The sequence below is a fragment of the Botrytis porri genome, assembly GCF_014898465.1.
Source record: "Botrytis porri strain MUCL 3234 chromosome Unknown BPOR_010, whole genome shotgun sequence".
Lineage (NCBI taxonomy): Eukaryota > Fungi > Ascomycota > Leotiomycetes > Helotiales > Sclerotiniaceae > Botrytis > Botrytis porri.
Genome location: NW_024066084.1, coordinates 1212272 through 1232556, shown reverse-complemented (window position 1 = coordinate 1232556; position 20285 = coordinate 1212272). Strand labels below are relative to the sequence as shown.

At 40.6% G+C, this 20285-nt stretch overlaps 5 protein-coding genes across 5 annotated transcripts; 4 read left to right on the top strand and 1 right to left on the bottom strand.

The window, feature by feature from the left end:
- Positions 1–2308: 2308 nt before the first annotated feature.
- EAF01_007814 (uncharacterized protein) lies at positions 2309–4249 on the top strand (the record flags this gene model as incomplete). Its single annotated transcript, XM_038916070.1, has 2 exons — positions 2309–2603; positions 2742–4249. 2 exons carry the CDS (start codon positions 2309–2311, stop codon positions 4247–4249), a joined length of 1803 nt encoding a protein of 600 aa, XP_038768541.1.
- A 2885-nt stretch (positions 4250–7134) lies between these two features.
- EAF01_007813 (uncharacterized protein) lies at positions 7135–8291 on the top strand (the record flags this gene model as incomplete). Its single annotated transcript, XM_038916069.1, has 4 exons — positions 7135–7257; positions 7313–7557; positions 7618–8044; positions 8121–8291. 4 exons carry the CDS (start codon positions 7135–7137, stop codon positions 8289–8291), a joined length of 966 nt encoding a protein of 321 aa, XP_038768540.1.
- A 676-nt stretch (positions 8292–8967) lies between these two features.
- EAF01_007812 (uncharacterized protein) lies at positions 8968–9958 on the bottom strand (the record flags this gene model as incomplete). Its single annotated transcript, XM_038916068.1, has 3 exons — positions 8968–9238; positions 9307–9812; positions 9872–9958. 3 exons carry the CDS (start codon positions 9956–9958, stop codon positions 8968–8970), a joined length of 864 nt encoding a protein of 287 aa, XP_038768539.1.
- Positions 9959–13480: 3522 nt separating this feature from the next.
- On the top strand, positions 13481–14064 carry EAF01_007811 (uncharacterized protein; the record flags this gene model as incomplete). The annotated part of the gene is made up of 2 exons (XM_038916067.1): positions 13481–13528; positions 13582–14064. 2 exons carry the CDS (start codon positions 13481–13483, stop codon positions 14062–14064), a joined length of 531 nt encoding a protein of 176 aa, XP_038768538.1.
- Positions 14065–16728: 2664 nt separating this feature from the next.
- On the top strand, positions 16729–19723 carry EAF01_007810 (uncharacterized protein; the record flags this gene model as incomplete). Its single annotated transcript, XM_038916066.1, has 7 exons — positions 16729–16885; positions 16934–17090; positions 17225–17438; positions 17507–17944; positions 17994–18100; positions 18310–18334; positions 18395–19723. 7 exons carry the CDS (start codon positions 16729–16731, stop codon positions 19721–19723), a joined length of 2427 nt encoding a protein of 808 aa, XP_038768537.1.
- Between the last annotated feature and the right edge of the window lie 562 nt (positions 19724–20285).

Sequence of the window (20285 nt, the reverse complement as noted above, 5' to 3'; positions counted from 1 at the left end):
AGATTGTAGATTGATAAAGGAAAGAGCCTGGGTTCAATGTGACTTAGATTCGTGAAACTGTTGCGGACTCAGTATTTCGGAGACAAATTGTAGAGCTGTGAGATTTTGGAAAAAGTAAAGAGTCGAGACTTGATCGATTTGCCCTTTAAATAAGCAAGTATCTCGACATCTCCTTGTTGTCCCCATTTGCTTCGCACTTCATTGCAAAATCACCAATATCTTGGTAAGTGGCAAGAAAACTTGGAAGCCAAAAGCACAAAATGAGGTCTTGACGCAAGTGGCTTGTCGACATGTCGCACAGCATATATAGGTTTAAGATGGGATGTGATAAGTCGTATGATATTTGTTTCTCTAGATTCTCACCCGAAGATTGATCCGTCTTTAGGTTTCGAAGTATGATGGAGGTGAAGATTCGGAATCGGTTGAAAGGAAGAGAATTCGTTGTGTTGGAGTGGAAATGAGTGTGAGAGTAGATATTCCCCGTGTCAATATCGGTAAGTATATTCCTTCTTCTCGGTAAGATGGTTGTCAGAGACTTTGGAAAGGTTAAGTCCGTTCATGTCCAAAAACCGCGCTTTTGACCAGACTGCTCGACAGTTGCAATGCAGATGACAATTAAGGGGGAACGAACAATGTAATGGCTCAATCCTTTTTCGTACAAATAGCCGATGACTTTGCGAAAGAGAACTACTGTTGCTGGAGGAACTTGTGGTTCTCGGTAGCGAAAGAGTAAATTGCGAAAAGTCGTCTCAACCGACCTCCCTCATTCAGTACACCGCTTTAAAGGGGTATCTAATCCAGCAAATCAATACAGCAACCATGGCCATTATCCTCATTTTCGCTAGAGCAAAAAACAGCGACGTCCAAAAGAAGGGGGCTGCTTCGTAACTCCCTTCTAATCTTGTCGAATGAGTGAAACATATTGAAGTATCATGCAAAAGTTGCAAGATAAATTTCGTAGTGTAAGCATTGTGATAGATTGTCTATCGTTCCCCTTTTCGGAGAAAGAGAATGATAGTGTCACAACCGAGAGATAATTCCGGAAGCATAGATGAATAATAAAAATCATGGCTTGTGGGTGCTATGATGTCTTTCTACCTTACTAGCTCTGCTTAGTCGGCCAGCGACCCATTTTTTGAGTTTGCCTGAGCTGAACTGGATAGAATTTTTCCGTGGGAATTCGTGTCTGTATATCGTCATGCTCTCTTGGGCGTATGCCAATTGTTGATGATAGTCAGTATTTCTTATTCCGCTAGTCGCAGCAAGGCTGTTTTGTCGCGAGTTCAAGATGGCGCCACTACTCCTAAAATCTTCCAACAGGCGAAGCTAGACGATAGGAAAAATAGACGCTGAATGTGCGTGTTACCGCAGGTAACTAATGATCTCACGACGGCGCTAAAGGTCGCGATACCCACACGAATGTCGATAATTTTTTGGGAGATAGCCAAGATCACTGTTCGCAATGAGGAAGCTTGTGTTGAATTGTCATGTGCCTTGATTTATGCTTTGATTGAGAGATTTGCAATTTCGACCCCATCCGGGGTATCCAAGAACAGCAACGGGAATTGATAATTTCTCCATACTCTCTCCACAAACTGAATTTTGCGGAGTTCTCAGATTCCCCTCTCGTAAGTTAATAAGAAATGAAATTCAGACTACAGACTCCAGCGAGCGGAGCTGTTCTTATTTGCCAACGCGTAAACATTGATACCTCGGATGACCCCGAGCAAAATCATATGTAAATCCCATCTTACCAACCACCCTGCTCCGTCACAGCTATCATCATCCTTGTTCTCTCGTGTTTGCAGGTTGAAATGTGATTTGCCTTAGCTGCCCCATGCCGGTAGATTCCAGACTCCTAGATGATGATCAATTCCTCAAGGCAAGCTTAGTCTATTCAAGCTTAAGTTGATCTGGCAATTACTGTTGCATCAGGAAGAATTTATCCAGCATTGAAGCCAAACAACGTATAAATCAAGCAAGTAATTGTCAGAAATTTCGGATTTGCACTAAGAAAAAGGTATGATTTCGGTGAAACCATTAACCCCGTGGGCAAAAGTACCTGGTATATGCAACCCCGCGGGGATTATTGACACTAGAATCCACATCGACTAATCACAACCCCTGAATAATATCGGCAACAATAAAACTAAATCTAAAGCTTGCTCAACAATCTCTACTCTGTAGACTAAACAATGGGGAACCGCCCAACTATTCCAAATAAAGTTGGTCTAAAATCTACTTCCCCATTTTCCCCATTCTCTCTATTGTAAATGGTGGAATTACTCTCCCTGGTTCAAGTGTCAAAATGATAACAAAATATTCGCACGAATCAACTGCGAATCCAGTTCTCATCCAACAGAAATATGTTGCCGCTCATAGATTCCACAATAGCCAACTTCGCAAGTACATAAGATACATCGTTACCTCTCCCCAAATGATTCCTCTCTCTCTCACTCATCGGCTTCTCGTCGAACAAAAAATACCAACTTTGTCAAGATTTGCTGCGAACAGCAAAATCGCCAACATGCCGTCCGCTTTCTTCAAAAATTACCGCGTCTATCTCCTGACGGCCGTGGCTTACATGGGATCGTTACTTTTCGGTAAGTTATCCCATCTTTCTGGATACTATTCCCTGATAAATCCTTTCCGTGTCGGCTCAATGATTTTAAACTCTTGTGCCATAACGCCAAGACCAATCAAGATGATGGAACGTGGCTGACATATGATGGCTTATGCAGGTTACGATACCGGTGTCATGGGATCGGTATTGGCTCTCGCGAGTTTCAGAGAAGATTTCGGATTACCGCCTGATTCGAAGGGATTTGGTGGATCCAAGAATGCACAAGTTTCTTCGAATGTTGTCTCTCTGCTTACGGCTGGTTGTTTTTTCGGTTCCATCGCTGCCGCTTTCTGCAATGATCGATTTGGAAGAAAACACTCCCTCATGGGATTCAGCCTTGTTTTCCTCATTGGTGCCGCCATTCAAACCAGCGCTAGCCATAGTATTGGACAAATCTATGCTGGTCGTGTCATTGCTGGTTTGGGAGTTGGTGGAATGTCCTCCATTACTCCTGTTTTCGTCGCTGAGAATGCTCCTCCCGCCATTAGAGGACGAATCACTGGAATGTTCCAAGAGTTCTTGGTACTTGGTTCTACCTTTGCGTACTGGTTGAATTACGGTGTTGCATTACACATCCCTAAATCTACTAAGCAATGGAGAATTCCAGTCGCCATTCAACTCATCCCAGGTGGATTTCTCTTAATTGGTCTGTTTTTCTTGAAGGAATCTCCAAGATGGCTTGCTAAGCAAGGTCGATATGAGGAAGCTACTGCTTCCATGGCTTGGACTAGATGCACCACACCTGATGATGAAGAAATCATGCAAGAAATTGCTGAAATTCGCGCATCCATCGAAGAGGAAATGGCTGCAACTGAAGGACTCAGCTGGAAAGAGTGTATCGCACCATCCAACAGATTCAGATTCTTTTCAGCTTTCTGCCTTATGTTCTGGCAACAATTCTCCGGAACTAATTCTATTGGATACTACGCACCGCAAATCTTCCAAACTATTGGTATCTCAGCTGCTAATACCGCTTTGTTTGCAACCGGTATCTATGGTACTGTGAAGGTCGTCACCACTGGTATCTTCTTACTCACCGGTATTGATACGTTGGGTCGTCGCAAGTCTCTCATCTTCGGTGCCGCATGGATGATGGTCATGATGTTCATTCTCTCAGCTGTCCTTGTTACCCACCCACCTGACACCAAAGCTACCACTGTCGCACCAGCATCAATTGCCATGGTTGTAATGATTTACCTTTTCGTCATCGGTTATTCCGCATCATGGGGACCTATTCCATGGGTTTACGTATCTGAGATTTTCCCCACTCGTCTCCGTTCTTACGGTGTTGGTCTCGCTGCTTCTACCCAATGGTTGTGCAACTTTTCCATTACCGAGATTACACCAATTGCCGTTTCAAACATTGGATGGAGAACATTTTTGATGTTCGGATTCTTCTGTTTTGGAATGTGTGTATGGTCATTCTTCATCATTAAGGAAACCAAGGGCAAGACGTTGGAAGAGTTGGACATTCTCTTTGGAGCTGTCAACGCCGAGCGAAGAGCTCAGGACGTAGAGGCAGTGCTCCACTCAAAGAAGGACATTGTTCATCATGAGGGTGATGAGTCAGTAGGAAGCAAGGCTGGCACTATCAGAGTTGAGGACACAACTGAGAAGTCTGGCTAGATGGGATAATGATTTGGTTATATTTATGATAAATGTTATATAGAGGGTCCGACGTCTGCTTGCCTTACAATTGGTCGCGGTACTGTCGATGGGACTTTGATAGATGAATGAACGGCAGATTAATGATAATAAAAAATATATTTTGGAAATACTGGGTGTATAAATTTATTTCTGTGATGTATTTGAGCAATGGCCCAAGATAGTGTGAATTGTAGCGATTGGCAAATTTGTCAAGGTAAATAAATGGTGACGGGCATCTTTCATCGCTCATGTCACCGCTTCAAGTTTTCAACCTAGACAACGAAAAAGGACAATTTGAAGTCTTCAGATGTGGTACTTTACTCAGGGGCTCCCGGATATATGTTTACCGATATCGACACAATTTTTTGAAAGGTTCAATTCAATCAAAATCACTATTTCATGAAACCTAGTGATTGGAAAGAGTTGAGAAGAGGTACTACTAGGAGGCATTCAGTTTGCCAGTCACAATATCTAGTGGTACTCGAGTACCAACACTTCAATTTCATCCTTTTCCTCATTGCATTTCAAAGGAACCATTGATGAGAAGAAGAAATATAAATTTCAAACATCATACTTGGAACTTATACATTGGTTATAATGCCGTCGCCATCATTCATCATCACTACCTGCTTCAGATTCCACATTCTTTATTCTTTTGACGGAGTTTGGTTATTGACAATTGAATGAAGTCGATCCACGAAGAGTGAATTTCAGTGAATAAAACAAACTTCGCCATACAGTAAGCTGTCAAGATTCTACCCCCTCTCAGATTGTAAGGAATGAGGTGAAACTCTTCCGAACTGAGAGCTTTGGTGGCCTAGGCCAGATATCTTGCTATCAAACCATCCTTGAACTACCTGGATATGTAAATAGTATTATTTGTCGGCTCTGATATTTGGGACTGAAAGGTTAAACTTCGAGGAAGGTATGTTAATTGTGACATCTATCATATGGGAGGGGATTGTATATAGACATGTCATTGAGAGTTGAGAGCTGTGTTTCTTGGATTTATCATTCTCTATTTCTCTTTCTTTTTCTTGTCCGTAGATATTTGATGTGCTCATTAATTCTCTCTAACGGAGTTAACCCAAAGTTGCATATTGATCCTTTCTGCAGGCCCAGCTGATATATCTGTGATCAAAAAAACCACGAGTTCAGTAGAATAGCTCCCTCTCTTTGCCGCAACACTACGAATCACTAAAACTGCAATCATGACTCTCAATCTCCAATTTTTCCGTTACTCGTATTCTAGCCTTCTCCTCCGTTTTCAACATGAGATACACACGTTCAACGAATGGCCCCACGAGCAATGTCACAGAACCGGAAGATATATGCACCTCGAGGCTGGGAGTTAGATGATCTAAATTTGATATCATTGTGCAAGAAATGCTGTCATACCGCCATGTTAAATTTAGAAGCGGAATCTAACATGAAGTTCCTTCTCGCTTTGAGTGAGTATCACCATTGGCAGTTACCTTCGACACCGCTGCATGAATGTTCCTTCATCACTTTCATTTCCATGTCATCTTGATAAATGCATATTGATTCCATTGAATGAGGCGAGCATGGATCTCCATGCATTTTTGGAACACCATACACAAGCTTGTGGTTGACGGTACAAAATGATATGCTTTCAACTCCTTTATTCACGCACAGAAAATATCGTCACATATAGACTATATAGACCATCTATAGATACCTACCTATATGCAAGCCTTCTTATTATATATTCATTAGATTCAAATCTTCACCGCCTTTGGCTTTTCCAAATCTAGAAACATACCAACAAATAAAATTCTGGTATTCTGCCTCGAAGGATTTTAACCTCACTTGGTACTACGTACAATAATTTTTCAACAGTGGAGTCAGCTTATATATCCAGCACTGCGCCATCGCTTGATGAAAGGAGTTTGTTTCATGTTGCACAAGGACAAATTACATTCTTTCCTTCGAAAATGCTGATGTATGAGTGAGAAATTGTGTTACATCCACCAACAAACATCTGATTTCACAATCCCATGATATTAGTAAAGACCCATTTTGGGGGTTATATTTTGGATATTCATTGTGATGTGATTATTGTTTCGTTGTTATTATTGGTTCATTCATATTTCAACAATGAACTGCGGAGGACATGCTAGTGAAAATCCTCTATAGAATAAATGGATTATCAGACCAAAATTCACATATAGTCAAGCATCCTGGCTCTTTGCAAACGCCATCCATCGAGCCAAGATCATAATATACCTCTAGATGATCCTACTACCCACTCTGTAGATTCACAATAGAAGATTCTTCGGTGAAGAAGTGCGAATCAACGAATCAACATCAGGAACAAATTTGTCATACCTTCCATCCTCCTCTTCGACATCGGCACTTATCCAAGTCAACCTTGGAGATACCCATATCAACATTTCATAGAGTGCCCTCCGAGCTAAAATTAACGGATCTACAATTTCCTCCCCGGGGTAATTTGCGTTCTGCAATTAGTCCAGAGGATTCTCTTTGGTAATTTGCCGAGAACCAATATCCATATTCACATACAAGTCGTTGAATCCATCATCCTGACTGCCATGAAGTATCTCGATTCTGACACATCGTGGAGAGATCGAGGCTCATTCACTTGAAGATAGTGTGAGAAAAACGCCTAATGCCAATCTTTATTTTTCATTTAAGTCTTCGATCGAACCTGGATTTGAGAATTTCCTCTTACCTTCTACAACCTTAACATCATTCCTTTTGATAAGTGTCTCTTCTCCTCTTTGGTATAGATCGGTCTGTTTATCTTCGTACCTTTTGTATATCACTTTCCTTCATACAAACATACACTCCTTTAGTACAGCAGCGCTTTACTATCCTCCAACATGCAGTCTCTTGCAGTTTTGCTCCTTTGCGCTTTTTCGTCTTTGGTCTCATTGACTAGTGGTTACAAATTAATTCATAATTATGATCATACCAATTGGTTCACTTCCTTCGTCTATGAGAATGTTAGTATTTCTGAAACCATCTTCGATCTAAAAATGGTAACTAACTCACATCTAGCTCCCCGACCCAACCCATGGAAACGTCAACTATGTCTCTCTTGCTGATGCTCAGAAGCTTGGTTTAACCAAGGTCATCGGTAACCAAGTTTACATGGGCGTTGACAATACTACTGTTCTCTCCGACATCGCCAATGGAAAGCGCAACAGCATTTGGGTTGAATCGGTTGATGAGTTTACTCATGGTATTCTTATTGGTGACTTTGCACACATGCCCGGTAGTGATTGTGGAACCTGGCCTGGTTTGTAAGTGTTTAGTCGTCCGCTACTTCCACAATGAGAAGTTGCCGCTAACAGGTTCGCTAGCTGGACAATTAGAAATGGTGACGGTCCTTATGGTGAAATCGATATCCTCGAAGGATCCAACGACATCACTCAAGCTTTTATTTCTCTCCACACCGAGAACGCCTGCACCTTCAATTCTCCCAAGTCCGCCGAGCTCGGAACTCTCAACAACGGTAACACCGACTGTCAATTGTCCAGCGGTGCAGGATGTTCTATTGAATCGACTGCCAACTCCTACGGTACTCCTTTCAACAAGAATGGTGGTGGTATTTATGCTATGCAATGGACCTCTACTTTTATCCGAGTCTGGTTCTTTGCACGCAGCAAGATCCCCGCCGACATCACTGCTGGTACTCCAGACCCAACAAAGTGGGGAACACCTACTGCAAACTTCGATAGTGCGAATGGTGGTTGTGACATTGATGCTAATTTCCCTGCTCAGACAGTCGTAAGTGCTGTTCTTTGATTTCTGCATCTCATTGCCCACATTCATCTCGTCTCCACCAAACTAACTCCCACCCCAGTACTTCGACACCACCTTCTGCGGCGCCGGAGCCGGTGGCCAAGCCTGGTCCGACTGGTCTGATTGCCCTGCCAAGACCGGCTACTCCACCTGTCAAGAATACGTCGCCAAGGTTCCCCACGCCTTCGACGACGCATACTGGCTTGTCAACTCTGTCAAGATCTACCAATAGACTTGACTATCCGTTCTTCTCTTCTTCCTCTTTGCTTGCTTACTTGCAATTATCTTCATCTTCGTCCCATAGATCGCGCGGCTGTCCAACGTTAGGATTCTTATCATACTGATACTGTTTATGGGTATATGTATAAACAGGATACATTGAACAAGATATATAAAAGCAAGACGGGATATGAGGATCTATTTTCATTCAACAAAAGCTGTGATTTTTAATGCATTGCATTGCACGGATTGCGGATGGGTTTTTGGTGTTATTATGTTCATACGGGAGGGCGATTTGGTTTCTACTTCTGTGACTTCTAAGATGCGTTCTTCTTGATCGCTTCGTGGAGGTTGGTTGATAGTCAATTGTATTCTGCTTTTCACGTTTTATATTGCCAAAATTTCATTGTGATGCAGTGTGATGTGATGACCCCGGACTGCTTCTTGATTATCTGGATGCAGTACGATCTTGTAGCTTCAAAGCATTATCAACAAGACAGCATAAGATCGCAAAATATTTAAGCTTCGGATATTAGTGGGTATTTCGACTTTTTACTTCTCACGCACTTGCGTGATGAAGGAAGAAGTCAACATGCGCACTTGCTGTACAAAGAACAATTTACTACATCCATTCAGTACTTAACCTACCAGGTATCTGAGTTTTCTATTGGCCGTTCTCTACTTCTACATCATGCCTTTCCAGTCGATCCAATTATATCCATTTGATGTTCAATCAATTCCTGGATCAAACTAGTTCCCTTCTCCATGAGCTCCGTCAAAGGAACTTTCCCTGTGTTTTCCGCTACATATTTATTATACGTATTCAAAACCAAGTCATTTAAATTGCACCTTGTCATCCCCCCCTTGATACAGTCTCTCATTGTATCATCTGGGAATGTATTCGTGCCGTGAAGAACTAACCTTACTCGACCATTTGTCGCTTTTCTAATGCTCTCGAGTCTGAGAACCGATGTTAGCCTAGGGCAATACCAACGAAACCGTATTTCACAGAACTATCCTGCACATACCTATCGAAATCCAGCTTAATATTTTCCACTCCACCATAATTCCCGTGCACATTTCCAAAAGCCGGCGCCAAGAAATCTACTCCTGTTTCTACAAACCCGAGCGCCTCTTCAGGAGTCGTCAACAGCCCCTCTAAATCCCCCGTATCCTTCACACCATCCTCGCCCCCATTAATCCTACCACATTCCGCCTCAGCTGCTATGCCTTTCTCTAGCAACATCTTTGTCAATTTCGTTGTTTTGGCTAGATTTTCTTCTTTGTCATAATGCGACATATCGACCATTATACTATCGAAGAGTCCCATATCTGCAGCGGCAAGAATCTCATCTTCGGATTGGGCATGGTCCATGTGTAGAACTATGGGGACGGTGGCGGTGCGACAGGCGGCGGCTGCGAGGTGGATTAGGAGGGGTGAGTAGTGGAGGGACCAGGGAAAGAGAAGGATTTGTGCGGGGGAACGTTTGCGTTCTGCGGCCCTGACAACGGCGGTTATGGTTTCGAGATTGTACTGATGATAAGACATGAGCTATTTGTTTTGAGAGGAAAAGAAGAGTAAATTATACTCACCGAGACTACTCCTACAACACCATATCCCCCATCTTCTGCTGCTTGAAGCATGCGAATTGCTTTGTTAGCTTGCATTGATTTTGCCATTGTATAAGTGTTCGTGTGTGATATCAATATGAGAGGTTCTAAAGCTATGCAATGGAAAATAAAAGCAATATGGGAAAATACTTAGGATATAGCTACATTATCAAGTGAAATTGCTCTTCTGGTACAACATGAATGACGATTGAACGAACAGTGGAGTTTCTTTGGTGGGGTTCATCCCGGGCCATTCTGATATTGGTGGGGGCATTCATACCCCGCGAAAGTAAATGAATTCGGAATACCTTCCTATATTTTGAGCGGACAAGAAGTATGAAGCCTCATGCGATTGAAGACTGCAGATACCTACCTGTTACTCATTCTTTCAAGGACGAAGAATGCAGGACGAAATGAAGTCTCTCGGCTTTGCTAGGTGCATGCGAGCAGTACCATCTCAACTATCCTTCCCTGCTTTGAACAAAAGCCATGTTGATTTAGGTGTTTATTTTATATGCGGTAGCTATGCTCCAACAGCTTAGGGATGCTTGACTCCAAATTCTGCCGTGATCTAATCTGCCGACGTTTCTTGCGGTAGTCAATGGTGACGGGTGGAGGAGACACGAGGAAGATATGAGAATTTAGTGTAGAGAGTCTGATCATGATCATATGCCGGCAAGAGGGTGAACGGTCAGTTTATGTGATATTCAAGGGTGTCTTTATTCGTCAGTGAGTCTGATGTCTGCATAATGAAGCATCCAAGATACCAGATGCGAGTTGGTGAAATCCTACCAAGTATCGATCATGACTCGCCTTAGATATCAAGGGCAAAACAGGAAAAGTAGATGTAGTGTGGAATCAGCTCCATCGAAACTGACCGTTGTGGAGTTCGGAAGTGAATTGAATGCAGATCTGTAGATGTGCTGTAGGGAAAAACCAGAAAGCTTGTGAGACAAAGATGTGCAGAGAAACGATCTGTGCTTGATCGGCAGACCTGATATCGTACACACCTAGATTCCTTGATCTGCTATTGAACGTGTAAATTCTGCCACGATCAAACTGCAGCTCTATTAGTCTGGTCCAAATCGCTTCTTTGTGTAGTCTATGCCTCTAAGGTGAGCTCGACCGAGCTTTATGTAGAAAGACCCTCTTGTAGTTTCTGGAGGCTGGCATGGGATTTCGAAACATTTCGTCGTTGAACGTATAGAGATGACAGAGAAAGAATAGTGCAAGAAATGTGTATCAGATGCGGTACATCGTCGTTGGAAGCTGGCGAGATATTGTACACAAGTACGAAGAAGCAGGAGGCAGAGAGAAAAGAAGAAGCTTGAGTCAAGAAGAAACAGACGGTATTCGCCTCGATGGCTCAGATGCTAACATTTCCAAGATCGTTATGCTGACGTGTGAGTATGAGATCGCATGTACATGAAGCCTAAGAGAAAGAAAAATGAGGTTTTGGTTTGAATGCGTATACGCAAACGAGTCGATTCCTGAGAACTATTGACGCGACGCTAACTTGGCGTGTTTGTAGTTGAGGATCAATACCGGTATTCAACGGTACCTGTCTCTTGCCAAGACATATCCGCAGTGACATGCTCTGAGTAAAGTAGAAGCATATGAACCTGAACCCTAAGATAGATCCTTTAGCTGTTTCATTGAATTGGCGATTGGGTTCTATGATCTAAGGTCTTGAATAAAGATTCTGAAAGTTACTAGACGGGATTTTCACCTTCGAACGTCCGACGGATTAATCACAGCAAGATAATATCCAGCATCTAGCATGTGAACCAGGAAAACTCTAGAAGCTGAAGTTGTCAGATAACTTGGCATCACTAGAAGGCTGATGGAAGCGAAGGCAAAATGGAGTCGATGGCAGAGTGGTACATGCTCAACCCTTGACTAAATGCCCGACAAGTATGCTTGCGACCGTCAATCCATGGCGAGTTGATTAGTCTAAGAAGCAATCTTTACCATCATAACCTTACCATCTCCATTCTTGCTCTCTGTTGAACGCATTTTTCTTTACAGTCCACGTCACTTGCTTCCTCTCCTCCCTCCTCATAAATGTCACCGTCCACAACTCAACAGTCACATCGAATTCAACTCGCTTCTAGCAAAAGTAAGATAAACTTCTAAATGAAAGGAGGTTGAATGTGTGGGGAAATCAGGGGTTCACTTCGTCTCGGATAGTGAAAAGCTCACGCGGACATCCCAACGCACAAGCCATAGGGCGGTTATCCCTTCTGTTGTCATCACCAACTTCTAAAGCCTATTCATCTTAACCTACCGTCCCAGATCTTCGTTGCCATGGCAATTAGTACAATCGTCCCACATAAACAGATTAGTTGTGAGAGTCTAGGAGAATTAGTAGATTGATTCCCGCGACTTGTGGTCCTTGAAGTGAATTTTCTTGAAGATCACCTTGCACGACTTTCGACTGGGCTCATGGAATCTAGAGCTTTCTTAAAAGTTACGACGAAGGACAGACGATTACAGGCCTCAACGGCGCGAAGTTGAAACGTCCTTCTTGAATGGAAGTATACACGAGTGAAGCATTGGCGGTCCGCTGGTGATATTTCCCTGATCATTTTGTTTACATACAGTTAGGGGCGATCATTACAATGTAGGGCATAAGCTAAATCCTGGAAACTGATTAAGAGAACGATTCTAGACGCCATGCTGTTTACATCATGAGATGGTTCGATGGTAACATCACAACCTGGTCCATCGTTACCTTTGAAATGACATGGCAAATTGTCTGACAGCTTACACATAAGGGTGAAGCTGTTTGGTCTCACAACTAATCTATCTTCACGGTTCTACATATATTTGCTCCAAGTATTTTGCAAGAATATTCCGTGAAAATTAGGATGTAAGCTCATGAAGCAAGGTTCATCTGGACTTTAATTTATCTATAGAGCTACAGGCGCAGGTACCGAGGCCACGGTAGCAGGGCTCAAACAGCAAGCTTATCCCTGCCTTTTACAATTGGAAAGCTTTTTGTTATGAATACACTAGCGCGAACATCTTATAGTACACCCCAGATTGAGTAGATTGACCTTAGCTTCTACTTTTAAGATACGTACCGGACCCTCATATATATTCGATAACTCGTTAGCGCGCATGTTGATCACCTTATAGGGGGAAAGGTAGGTAGGTGAGAAGGCATTTTTCATTTAGGCAAGAGAGATCGGTGACTTTGTGAATGCCGGTTCATCACTTGCTTCCTGTTCCTTTCCATTACCTATATCGTGGAGGAACGCAAACTCATTAGCAGGGTTTGGAAGTGTTTTTTGAAACAGTTGTCTGCCAGTATCATTGAACCCCTTTACTTGAAATGGGGGATGATTACCATCATTGGGGTGACGGCAAGATGGATATAAAGGATGTGTGAATCCCACATCATTTTTAAAAACCAGTCTTAGAGCATCCAGTCTTTTCAAGCTTTTTTGACATCTTCAGCTCCAGGTCTGAACCTTTTGAAACAACTCTTCATATCACTCTCTCAAAACAACTTCATCAACTTTTTTCTCAACTAACTTCCTCTTACCAACCACATTTCAAGGTTTTCATCTTTTAACAATCATCATAATGCATTTCTCAAAGATTATCGCTGCTGCTTTCCTCGCCGCCCCTCTTGTAGCTGGCCAATCCTCTGCTTTCGGTGGAGCTGCCCAACTGGTACTGGTGAGATTGGATCCCGCCCTACCGGTGGTGCTCAACCATCTAGTAGTGCTAGTGGATTCGGCAGTGCTTTCCCATCTGCCAGTTTCGCCATGTCTTCCGGCGGAGCCGGAGGACGTGGAGGACACCATAGTGGCGGTGCCCAACCAACTGGTTCATCAAACTTCGGAAACGGCAGGGCGAAACAGTCCGGTGTTGCTCAAGTTTCCGGCAAGAGTGGTAGCAAAGGCGGAAAGGGTGGAAAGGAAGGTGCTTCTGGAAGTGGCTTCGGTGGTGCATCAATGACCGTTTCCTCTGGAGCTAAGCCCACTGGACGTGCTAAGCCTTCCGGTCATCAAAGACGTCAAAAAAACAGTGCTGTATTTGCACCAGGTGGAGAGATGCAACAACCAACTGGCTCTGCCGGTCGCTCCAGGCCTACTGGAGCTCGCCCATTCGGAGCTGCTCCATCAGGATTCGGAGATGCTGCCGCTCCTCAACCTACGTCTTAAACAGTTCGATGATTGCATGATTTATGCATGACTTATTGTTTTTACGAAATTGTTTGTCCTAGGCGATGTTCAAAAGATTTATATATGTTATTGGTATTAGGGGTATTAAATGAGTCATTTGAAAATATACTAAAATTAGGTCTTTTTCGATATTCTTATTTTAATAACTAATTAATCATTAGTTTAAAAAAAAATTCAATAATAATAAAAAATCAGCTTTTTATAAATCTAGTTTCTCTATAATATTTCTATTATATTCTAAAAAAAGTAGAAATTATTATAATTTTCGTTATAAAAAAGTTATTTTTATAATAACTATTATAATAATTCGAATTTTCGATAAGTAACTAGATTTTTAAGATATTTATATAATTAAATTTTAATATTTTCAGATTTTTTCAAATTATATTATTAAATGAAGAAAGTGTACGGTTATATACAGACGAATTTTATATATAAAATGAGATGACTTATTTATTAATATAATCCGCTTACTAATAAACTACGTTAAACTATTTTATAACAAACGAGATAAGCTTAATAAGAATTCCAGCTTATTATATTAGATTAATAATTAAATATAACTTAGTTCAACTAATATCTAAATTACAAAAAATTCTTCAATTCAATATACAACCTTGGAAAAATTAACGAAATAAAAAAGAAAAAAAGAAAATTGTTGATTAAAATTCCATAAATCGATTAATATAATTAGTTTTAAATTTTTCAAGAAATGAAATTAAAAATCAATATAATAATATTTAATATAGATTTGATTATAATAATCAAGCTATTATATATTCCTATCTTAAATATAAGAATTATTAACTAATATTAATCTATTCAATATCTTTTTTACTTAAAGAAATTTAATTTAGTATAAAACTATAAACGAATTAATAAATTAATAAGAAAACGTAAAAACTATTTATTAGAATTTAAAAAATCGATTAATATAATTTTTTTTTGTATCTTAAAAATTAGAATTTAAATTCAATACAAGAACATTTGAAGAATAAAGAAAATAATTTTCAAGTTTATTTATATAATTAGATTAATAAGAATATTATTATATTAAATATAAATTCTAATTTTTGAGATATAAGAAAATAATTATATCGATTGATTTCTTAGATTTTAATAAATAAGTATATCTATATGAACATTGATCATTAGGATCTAGTGAATAGCTTCAATTCATTAGCTACTGTATTACAGTCTTTAGCGAATACAGGATATAGTAGCTTCAAGCGAAAGTAGAAGAGACTAGCTCCTCTTGTAGCGTCTATATAAGACCTACAACTTCCTGTACTTAGCTAGCTCTTTAGATAGAATACAATATAGACATTTAGGACCTACGAATACCGTGGGTGCTACGTCTTCCGTATCCTTCTCGAACTAACAATATCTCATTTCTTTTTATTTCATCAATTCCTTTAAGGTTCTGTATTGAATTAAATGGTTTTTTCTTCTTTATTTATACACTACTAAATTCTAAATACGTTTTAAGCTCAGGCAAAAATCTATTTTTAGGATTTTGATTAAATCGTTCAAATGAGCCTCGGTAGTATATCCTCTCGACTATCTTAAACTTTAACTTATAAAATTAATTAGAAGTAGAATAGATAAGAGTTTGAGCTATAACTCACTATACACTAAGCGATTTCGTAATAAAATTCCTGTAAAAAAGCTGTTTTCCTATATAAATTCTAATATTGAATAACTTTCTAATAAATAAAAAATAATTATTGCAATTTCAAATTATAATATTTAATTATAATCCAAATCAGAAAAAATAATTAGAATATTTTTCGCTATTTTTGTAATTCAAAAAGAAAACTTTAAAATTGAATTCTTTTAGAATTATTAACTAGTAATATTTTTCTTATAAGTTATAAATTAAACAATTTTTTCAAGATTTTTTTATTATTCTCTTTTAAATTATAGAAATTTTATATATAAAAAATATATAAAAAAATCAATGAAATTTTTTCATATTTTTTAATTAATTCTTAATAGAATATTAAAGTTTTTTTCAATTTCAATTATATTTTAAAGGAATAAAACAAGGATTCAAAAGTTGAAAATATGATTATTTTTGGTGTAAAATCGCTTAATGTGTAGTGAGTAATGGCTCAAACTCTTACAAGCAAAAATGCTTTTTGATATGCTTTATATCCAATCGTTTTGAAGCCACATTGGCTTCCAAGTGGTTCACTTCCCCCATCCAACCCCCTCCCCCAAAAATGTATATTCTTTTCTGAAGACTCTCTTTGTCAAAATTGAAAAAGAGAAGCCGTGGGTTTAAAGACTTATCCGGTTGTCTTGAATCTTTGTTCTTAAGGAAGCTGTAAAAGAAAGCTCTTTCATGAGTTCTTTCCTAAAGTATGGTGTTTTCTGCTCAGGTGGAAACAAAGGATTTACTTTTCTCTCAAGGAATGAAAAAATTGCACGACATATGATTTATTGTTTTGGGCACAAGCTAATTCCTTTCTGAATTGATCACAAATGGGAATTCCGACATCGTGCTAGATCCCTATTTCACGATTTCACCACTTTTCTCGCCGACATACATCGAGGGGGTACATATCGTCGATAGTGCTCATCCACTGAACATTATCAAAATTCAGCTACAATAGACAGTGTCTCGAAGTAACTTTAAGTATGGTTGCCAAGAATCCCCTCACAAACTGGGACCCCAAGTTTGGTAGATTCCACAGCATTTGGTCCACCCAGGCTGGTACGGAATGGGCCAATAAATATGGAGTTTTACCAGAGGCTATGGACCCGACACAACTCTTTTTTCCTTATAAAAAGTCGGGTGTGTATTTCATCTCTTGCTTAATATGACATAATTAATCAACCTTAGCTTTGACACCAAACGCACTCGATAATCAGCATTTGAAGGCTGAAAGGAAGAATCATCAGAAGTGGATTTTGTCAGGATATTGGCCCGAACTTTTGGAAGAAATCGGAGCGTATCCTTATCCTTTGAACTATCTGCCAACTCTTACCAACCCTATTGAGTAATTGGACTTTTCTTATACTGATCTGTCAATGACTTATTCTGCCATTGTCCTCGAGACACATGTTACTCATTGTACAGCATTTTCTCTAGGAGTTATGAATACTCGGGAAAATATGTCTAATCATTCTCTAGTCCACTTTTTGAAATAGATCAATGGCAGCCTCGTCACACACTAGAGACATGGCCAGTGATTCAGATGGATTTCCCATCGCACAAACCATTCTTCCCTATAGAGCCAGACAATACTGGGGTATGGACGGCAGATAATCCTGCTGTCTGGCGACGTTTAGACCCGGTCTTAAGATTGTGTACTAGATTCTTGCACCATTCTGCGGCCACATGCTGGGTATGTGTTATAGTTCTTCACAATCATCAGCTTTTGCATGAGTACTTATGATTGACTCCATTCCATAGCTTGATGGTTTCTATTTCGGAGAACGTACGGATGTTCCTGAACGTTTCGATCGCCGTCCTGCTTGGCAGAAGCTGCAACAGGGACCCTTGAAGTTCTTTCACAAACGGGATCCTGAGCTTCGAAGCGATGCTCAAACAGCAGAAAAAACGGAAGCGTTGACGAGAATAATGCGGGAGAGAGTTCAATTTGGCATTGGTTCCTCCTTCCTCACACCCTGGGATAGGAAAACACCAAACGGATCTGGTTTGGGTTGGGAAGGCTTCACCATTGTGTTCACCGAGCGGCAGAACAAAGATCTTGAGTTTTACACGGAAAACAAAGCTTGGGTTGATATAGCCCTCGAATTGCTTTTACCTTTGTTCAGAAATGATCTGTCACCAATAGAGAGATTATCCTGCCAATTCTATATTGCCTCGACTCTTATGCATGAGTTTGCAGTAAAGCTCGTCATCCTCATTGGTTGGGTAAGCGCTAACAGTATTCTAGCACGCATTGAATCAACTTCAAGATCCTCCAATGGGGCGAACCATTATACGAAATGAGCCGGCATACGGTGGCGATATGAATGGTAATGGTGCTGAGGTATTTTGCGAGTAAGCTTGATCGGTTTATTACATCCTTCGCTTCTGCTACCTAAATTTGTTTCTTGAACTCAAACTCCATTTTTTATGCTTTATCATGTAGAATAATCTTACTCCCATCCCAGTGCAGCTCTAGCTCTCCAGTGCCCCATTTCCTTCCCTTCTCCCCCCGGCTAATAACCTGTTTTTCAATAGGCAATACTGACATTGTGGCCTTGTAGGTTAGGCTATTCATTTGTCAAAGGGGTTAGCTGAAAATTTTAGGTTCTAAACATCCCAAAGCATGACAACTGACCACTTGTATAGCTCCTCGGTGCAATGCCAAAAATGCTAAATCCTGGAAATATTGTTGGTGCTCCAGCAGCAGCTTTATTACTTAGTAAAGAGATTCCTGCACGTAAATACGATAAGGGAATCTTCTTGCACGAAGCTGGTGAGCATTTCGCACAATTTGAGGAGACGAATAAGCTTGTACCTATCGTGTCAAAATATTACGAACACATACACAGTGACGATTTTTGGGATAGAATGGCTACAAACTTTGGCGTGTCTATGATAGCGCCCACACCAGCTGCAGTTGTTGTTATCGAACCAGACCCCTCCCGTCCGGAGTTGTCAAGTTATGTCTTCAACAATTCCCAAAGAAAGTGGATGTACGAGGTGCAAGCTGTGAAATCGAATGCTCAATTACTCTCATCATTAAATACAGAACAGAGAAAGGCTTATGACGTCGCGTTAGTACGGAGAGACGATGAGTTCAACAAGTTAAGAAGAGTGCAATACCTTAGTATGCGGGATAACATAGTAAGAAGTGTTGATGAGTGTGACAGTGCGCTTGAACGCTACTTTAAACAAAGCCCCGGAGAACTTTCAGATTCTGAGATACTTCGACTGCTTCGTTGCTTTGCCGATAATCTAAAGCGCGAGGCCGACCAAGAGACACAATGCGCTATTGACTTCATGGCAGAAGCCGACTTGAAAACCCCAAACAATGTTGACTTTGGGCAAAGATTGTTAAATATAAACCGAGTGGCGAGACAAATGGTCGCCAAAGCAAGTGCAGACTGTGATCGAGTTGGCGTAGCTACGCTTGGATTGGACTTTCATGAGATACGTGCGAAATTCAACAAAGCCTTGTACACGTTGCGAGCTGTCAATTTCATTCTTGTCCAACAAGTGAAGCCAGAAAAAAACGAAACCTACGAAGAAGTAATTGATCGAGTTGGAAATGCGATGGACTATGAGGGACTTGAACGTTTGCAATCGAGTGATGCACAGAATGAAATGTTGCAGGCAGCTTCACAAGAAACAATAACGGCCCAAGCCATGAACGCATACCAGAAGCATGACTATGACGAATGTCATCGACTTGGGAGAGTATTGTTATCTCAATTTGATCTGGAAGGATATGCTCAAGGAATTGGAATGGTTCTTATAGCTATGCATCCTGGAGAGATTAGACGCAGGTGGTGTTCCCGGCAAGGGCTCTATGTTCTCAATATCATGGCCAAAACAAACGCCACGCCTTTCCTAGAACTATGGGTAGAAGTTGCAACGCAGGTCTATGATTCCATTGAGGATCTAGCTGTGAACACTGGTCTCGGAGATGCGCTCTGTGTATTGGGGATTGATTGAAATACCTCATTTCAAACTAGTTGGTCAAGAAAGGCGGAATTCACCACAGTGATAGATTCGCATCTGTGGGAATTGATTCCATTACATCATACTGGGGATGTATACCAATACGACGAGAGTTATTTTGTCATCTTTTCTGACCCCACAAGTTCATAAAACTCTTCTAGCAAGATAGATGATATATTGAAGGGAGACAGTTTCTCAAACCGGCTTCACCTCAAGTTCGAAACATGAAACGCCAACACCCACTGTAACCATCAACTTCTTCAAAGCGTTCATGTCACCAACCTATTGAGGAGGCCAAAGCACCAGATTTCAGGAGCTTTATTTACTTTCTTTGATGGCGATATCTTAAGATATGATATATCCATGAAATGATATCTTGAGCTTCGCAATGCAATATAAAATCTCCCAACTTGCCCGACCCGAATTGTCGATTAAAACAACCTGTGAATGGTTTTATCAGTAGAAGAACAACTTCATCCGATCTTGAGCGCTCAGATATCTTGGCATGAAGATAGAAGTCGAGATGGCACATTTTTTGCGTGGCCAGTCGTGTATT